Here is a 6787-nt window from a genome sequence, read left to right as displayed (position 1 = left end):
AGTAACCGTGATGTGAGAGGCATGGGTCTATTCTCGACAGTTTACGTCACAAACTGCTTTGCAATGCAAAATTTCTTTGAAAACAGGAATGCAAAGCAGTGTGTGACGTATAATCGAGAATAGACCTATTCCTTTCACATCGCGGTAGCCGTGGGTCAAAATTACTGCTAGTTTTGATAACTTTGCGCGTCTTGCACGGCACAGAAAAAGCGCAATTCTGTGTAACAATGGGCACATATGTCTGCTTTGGATGGGGAGATTTGATATTATGAACGTGTTATTATGTTTCAGTTTAGGTTCACTTTAAAGTTCAGAACAAAGATAATAGGTTTTCCCAATAGCATTTCCCACCCTGGTCAGAGTTTTTCTCTGTCCTTGTGTGGGCTCATTTCCATCAGTAGGGCTAACGCTCACATGATTCATATGGGGTAGATACTTAGAACTTCACATTACACTCTAATCAGTTAAGTCTGTTCAAATAAAAGTGCTACACGGCCAACGTTTGCAAAAACGTAAACCTTCCTTGTATTTGCCCAATAGCAGGTGATTTGTGCTGTGGTCCTGTTAGTCTAAAAATGCTGGAGTACTAAAATTGACGTCCAAAACCTTCTTCGCCGAATGTTTGATCACCAGTCAGGGGCACCCAACGAATCTGTTCCTCACTTTATCTGTTCCCCAGAGGAATCTTGCTAGCTGGCAAAAATACAGGTGTTCCGATGAACTGGCTGGGAAATTTATTGATAGAGGTTTTGCCTGGGAATCACTGACTTTTTCTAGCATTTCAACCCGAGCTGGCTGTAGAAACTCTGAAGAAACCAACCAATTTTATCTACTGGCTGGGAAATTTCTTGTGTGTCTTGCTGAGAAAAAGGAACAGATAGTGCTTTCCCAGCAACACTGAAAAACACCTGAAAATGCCTTAATAACATTTATTTTCATTAACTGGGGTATAATAATACATTTTACAACAAATTGGTCGTTGGGTGCCCCTGACCAGTTTGATTTTTTTTAAACAAAGGGAAAAAAACTTCATATATAAATGGAAGTGGGCGACCAACACAACGGCTGACTCGGGCTAAACTTTACTTGCGCTTATTGATCTAACTCTAGACGGTCTCTCTTAGCTCTTTCAAGTCACCCTGCCATTCTTTCTGCACATATAACTGAACTTAGTGTACTCAGTTTTGTCCACTTATTGTGTCTGTAACGTAAGTATGGAACTAGGCCAAACCCACCTATATAGATAAAAAGAATAGTTCACTTAAGGTCATTGCCTAATTACGTTTTATGATAGTTAATGCTGTCATTCTTAAAACTCCAGTGAATTTAGGTAGATCAGATCGTCCTCGTGAGCAACAGATCATTCAATTTTATTGTGATCTACAAAACCTGAGCTAACTATAACGAAATAACTATAACGAAATAACTATAACTACATGTGATTTTAAATATTAGTCAGATTTTGCACTTACTTGTATCCTAAATACGAGGGTGTCCGTCAAATGACGCCTAGTGTATTCATGTTCTCATTTCTTCCTTTCTTCTCAGCAGATCAAAATGAATGCAGTGACAACAATGGTGGCTGTTCCCACCTCTGTATCAATTCCCGGTCCACTTATTACTGTTCCTGTCCACCGGGATTTACTCTACATTCCGATAAGAAGACTTGTTATCCAGGTAATATGGGTTTAAAGTCCTTTATATTTAAGGCTTTTATGCACACATATTGCTAATTTGATCTCCATTAAACGCAAGCTGTGTTTGTTTTGTGATTGAGAAATTGTCTGTCAAACATTGAGAATTCAAAAACGTGCTTCAATCGCGTGATAACAGACCTGACCGCTAAGAATCATCAAAAAGCGGCAGAGTTTGATTAATTCTGTCAGGCTTTCAGATAAATGCTAAATCATCTTTGTTACGCCTTCTTTTGACTTGAACTGACACCGAACCGGGGTCCTCGGTAAATGCGCAAGATCCGGCCAGCGCTGTGCCACATGATTGCGATCTCGGGTGTTAAACGCGTAAGTTTGAAGTCTTGGCCAATTTCATGTCAATCTATTTGTTTCTTGATACCGGTATATACAGACAGTGCCTTAACAAGTGTCTTCCCGTTATTGCACTAAAAATTAAAAGGTGTGTTTTTCTTTCTTTTTTCTTCTTTTATTTCTCCGCCTCAATCAATCAACCAATCCTAAAGTTATGCCCTTAGATAAAGTGATTAGTTTGTGGCTAGACTGCAAAACACTCGTTTTCTTCCATTTTCGGAAGGCGCGAAGCGCTGTAAACGTGATCCTCGCGTGTGAAGCGCGCGAGCCTCGCACGCCCGTAGGGCGTGTGAGGCGAGAAACCATTCTCCCTCGCCGTTTCTACACTCGCTCCAGACCTTTCGTTTGAATATTATTTTATCGTGTCGCTTGCGTTCGCAAAAAATACGACTGTTTTGCAGTCTAGTTTGTGGCACGAATAACTGCAGATCATTCATGATTACTCATGATGACTTATCGACCAAGATTACGAAGTGATGCGTAAATAAAGAGTGTTGAAATCGTTTTATTGATAAGTATCATTATTATTATTATTATCGATGTTATTACTGTTATCACTATTATTATTGTTTTCATTATCAGTTCCTCGTATTATTTTTGTTCTTTTAGAGTGGAGTTTCTTATATACATTTCCTTTTGCTTTTGAGTAGCAGCTACACGAAATTGTGACAAACATCCTGTGTGTAAAGTCGAACTCGATAGGTTTTTTTCGGAATCAATAAGGCTTGTCGTTTATCTAAACTTTCATTTTTTTTGTGTGCAAAAAGTTTGAAAAAAAAAAAGGATGAATATTACTATTTTTTAGGAAATTTAAACGCAGTTTTCTTATTGATTGATCTTAGTGAGTCCATTTATCGACTCATATTTCTTGTTATTTCCAGCCGCGGCCGAGGTAACGGCTTTTAACTCCAACAGCTCTTTCAGTCATTGAGAGTTAACTTTCCAAGATCTTTTGTACTAAATTTTTCGTCCCCTTTATTTCAGTTATTTCATTTAACCATGGTCAATACACAGTTGGATTGAGTGAAAATTCCCAAATTGACAACGTTGTTACAAAAGTGGAGGCGCGCACTTTTCCTCTCCAACGCGTGATCACTTATCAGCTGCTGTCAGAGAACCTTCAGAGACCCTCCATGTTTGCTATCAATTCCAGAACTGGAGAAATTTTGCTAAAAGGCAGACTAGACAGAGGCAAAACAAGCAATTTTCTGTTACAAGTTCAGGCTAGTTTTCAAGAGCCTAACACGTCTAATGGAAACAAATATCTATCGGCTGAATCCTTCGTGCTTATCAATGTTCGCGAACAGCAGAGCGGAGAGAAACTCGCCTTCAACCGTACATCCTACAACGTAAAAGTTCCCTGCAACACATCGAGAGACACAGTCATTTATCGTATGCGCGTTGCCAACACGGGAGGCCTAGGTAACAATCGGCTCAGATACAAGTTTCAGAAGAGATTAGATTACTTTTACATGACGCATCACGGAAAAATAAAAGTCCAAAGGAGTCTGTTACTCCTGTGTTATCTCACTCCGTCCAAGTCCTTCAAAACAACTGTTATTGTTCGAGACGCTGCAGGTATAAAGCGAAATGCACATACATCAATCAACATCATGGTTATACCACCAGGAGCGATGTCCAAGGAAACGGTGGGCATCGCAGAACAATCGAAAGACCCGATTACTCGTCTCCGGATATCTCATTCCGGTCCAAATATGGAAAGGCGGAGATAAAACATTGCCAAGAAATACCAAAATAATATTATTTTGAAACATTTGGGGGGAGGCCTATATTGTCAAGAATGGCTGAAAAATTTGTACAGCCATTGCTTGCTAAAAGAAGATGAGATTGTAGATATTGATATGACTAACTTCTCGCGTATTTTGCATTAACCACAATGAAATTGTGGATCTATCACGATAAGGATGTTGGATATATCGCAACTGAACGATATTATATTGGTACTTATGCCATCATTACTCTTAGACCCAGGGCCCCGATCACGTGAACGAGGTCGTAGATCCAATTTTTTTTTCGACTGTCGGTCGAACTTTTCCTTTGTCCTTACTCCCTGCCCCTGCATGGATCTCCAAAGATGTTCGGCAATCGAACATAGACGAATAACGTTTACCGAGACGACTACCGTTTTTCTCCATAAATAGTAATTATAATAAAAGTCTCCGTTAGTAATAAATTGTAATAGGACTTTGCAGAGCATTCGATGCAGGTTGTTATTATTGTAATTCCCGAATGGTGGGTGGAGGTGGAGTGGGCACCACCGAGAGGTGCTATGAGAAAATATGTTCACAGTTTCGTGGTGCAACTTCAAGTTTTTCCCTTAGATTGACTGGTCATGAAACTCTGCCAACTTCAAAAGCGAGAACAGTGACATCCCGGTTCATATTGAACTTGATCATGACATCAGCACAATTTTTGGTCCTCGGTTCACAACTGGGTTTTGAATAAATTGATGGAAGCTCTTAATTGGCTCTTTTTTAGAAACTAAAAGAGGGTGGTTTGTGCATGGTCAGGACAAAAACAGCTAACAAAAATATAAAACAAAGAAACTTGTAGAGTTTCATAACCATCTCCATATATTAACTATAATGGACGGAATAATCGTGAAATATACTTAGCCGTTACAAAAGTGCTCAACTATATTTTGCATTGAAGTTTCATGTTGAAGTTGTCCTTGTTTAAACTCTCTAATAACGAAATGTCCAATACCATTTGAAAGAAACGCTCGCCGGAGACAAGGAATCTGTAAGGCACAGAATTTTGCATTCAAAGTAACTCCAAATATGGGAATTCAACTGTTTATTCATTTTTCTGACTGAACGATTGGCTTATGTTCAAAACGTCCTTTAGCACTGCAGCTGCAGTCGTGGCATGGATAAGATCCTATTAAAACACCCTAAAAACACTTTCTTTCTTATCATTGACGTAAGAGTTATTTATTTTGTAGCTTCCAGTATCGAATAAATCTTTACAGTGATGAAACAGGTAATGAGAACTACGAAATTTATTGATTAAGCACACCATGATTCAGTTTTAATTTATTCCACCCTGAAACGAAACGGCCCTTACAATGGTGCCCAATATGATTAAACCACGATGACTATCCTTAGGGCCAGACTTCCAAAATTTAAACTTCTCTTTGATTAAAGGCTTTATGATAAAGAAGCGTGACATATTAACATAAAGAGACCTAGATTAATAAAACGAAGGTGAAACCACAGGCAATCTACACTGTTTAAAAGATTGCATTTCCACCGAGCTCCACTGCAAAACAACCTTGACGCAGTGCTAATATGCAATGGTTACCATGGATGAATTGTCAGACATACTTTAAGTTTAGGATGTAAATGTTCAAGTGGATGATCACTAGAGGCAAATTTCATAACTGCATTCGCACTATATTCCTTCTTTATCTTGAGCATAAGTCCATAATTTGGCTGCTGTCTGATTTGCCAGTTCCTAACAGCATGTTGAATATCCAGATGAACCCATCGCTGCCGCTCTCCTGGTTGGAGGTTATCACTCTCTGCCAGTCTATAGGAACCGGAATAAAAATCAATCTTTTGGTATACCTTACAACTGTAATATATAGATTTAGCCAAGCCTCAGTAAAAGCGGAGTTCTCCGGTTATTTATTCTCACCGGCTGTACGGTTAGTGAAAAGAAAGGGTTTTGGAATTGTCCGCGTTCTGGTGTTTCTGCATACTGCTTAATTAAATCATTTTCTTCGCTTTTTTCTATAGAAAAATTCATTGCCTAACTAGTGAATTCCATGGTAAATTTCACGGTAAAATCCGATATCGCATGAATCACGAAGCGATGAGTGCAATATCGGTTTTTCGAGTGAAATTTACTGTGGAATTCACCAGTTAGGCAATGAATTTTTCTTGAATCGCATGAGTTTTAAAAGAAAACAAACAAATCCCCAGCAAGCGAACGGAAAGGAAAAACAGCCGTTCCAGACCAACTGTCAAAAGACGACGAATAGGAATTACGCTAAAATTAGAAATCACAGACGTACTAGCTCGTGATGTGACAGATCGTTTGGAAACATTGGAACAAGAATCAGAAAAATACGGCAACCAAAAGGACAACTTCAAACAAGATCTCCAACAAATTACCTGTACGTGCTTTAAACAAACTTGTGAACACACAAGCTAGTGATATTTCTCCTTAATTTTACGAGAACTTGTAACTGTGGAGGCACATCGAAAAACAGTTAAGCAACCGGAGTAAAAAAGCACTTGTTCGCTTGCATTTTAGAGCAAAAGAAAAAAACAAACAAAATCAACTTCTTTAAGTCACAAAGAGTACAGATAATTGCTATTTAATTCATGTCCAGTTGGGAAGTTTCATTCCTGAACAAAGGAAAAAAAGGATTTAACCAATTTGTTTTTAAAAATACGTACCCACTTGAAATAAGCATCCTAAGCAAACGGTTTAGTGTCCAAGAAAAGAATTTGTGGGCTAACTTCTTCCGCCACGTTTGAGTTATTACTGGTATTCTGTTTTGTCGTTGTCGTTCTCTTTCTCTTTTCTTTCGTTTCTGTTCTAGTCATAGGTCGTCCAGTCATCATGCAACCTTATCAGATCTTCTAAAGATCTAGATAAGCTTATGCATAAACAAATTAAAAATAAACACTCTCCTTTAAGTTTGTATCCCTCCGATGCTTGACTTAGATAACTGCGTAGCCACCAGTGTGGACCAAGCTATCATGATATGT

The 6787-nt window shown here is 38.6% G+C and overlaps 2 protein-coding genes across 8 annotated transcripts in view; one reads left to right on the top strand and one right to left on the bottom strand.

Annotated features, from left to right (window-relative positions):
- LOC138051925 (uncharacterized) overlaps window positions 1–3915 on the top strand; it is a 21247-nt gene extending 17332 nt beyond the window's left edge. For 5 of the 6 annotated variants that reach the window (XM_068898241.1, XM_068898244.1, XM_068898242.1 and 2 more), the window contains 2 exons: window positions 1549–1677; window positions 3030–3915. In XM_068898241.1, coding sequence (XP_068754342.1) covers window positions 1549–1677; window positions 3030–3778 — 878 coding nt within the window. In that variant the 3' untranslated portion in view covers window positions 3779–3915. The remainder of the gene's footprint in view (window positions 1–1548; window positions 1678–3029) is intronic. The other variant, XM_068898245.1, reaches the window with a different exon arrangement.
- The window catches only part of LOC138051924 (lactoperoxidase-like), a 30248-nt gene continuing 26955 nt past the window's right edge, over window positions 3495–6787 (bottom strand). For both annotated transcript variants that reach the window (XM_068898239.1, XM_068898240.1), the window contains one exon: window positions 3495–5597. In XM_068898239.1, the coding sequence (XP_068754340.1) occupies window positions 5366–5597 (232 nt within the window). In that variant the 3' untranslated portion in view covers window positions 3495–5365. The remainder of the gene's footprint in view (window positions 5598–6787) is intronic.

The sequence above is a fragment of the Montipora capricornis genome, chromosome 6 (genome assembly GCF_036669925.1).
Source record: "Montipora capricornis isolate CH-2021 chromosome 6, ASM3666992v2, whole genome shotgun sequence".
NCBI classification, from domain to species: domain Eukaryota; kingdom Metazoa; phylum Cnidaria; class Anthozoa; order Scleractinia; family Acroporidae; genus Montipora; species Montipora capricornis.
The sequence above is the reverse complement of the archived record's forward strand: the minus strand, read 5'-3'. Positions and strand labels throughout refer to the sequence as shown.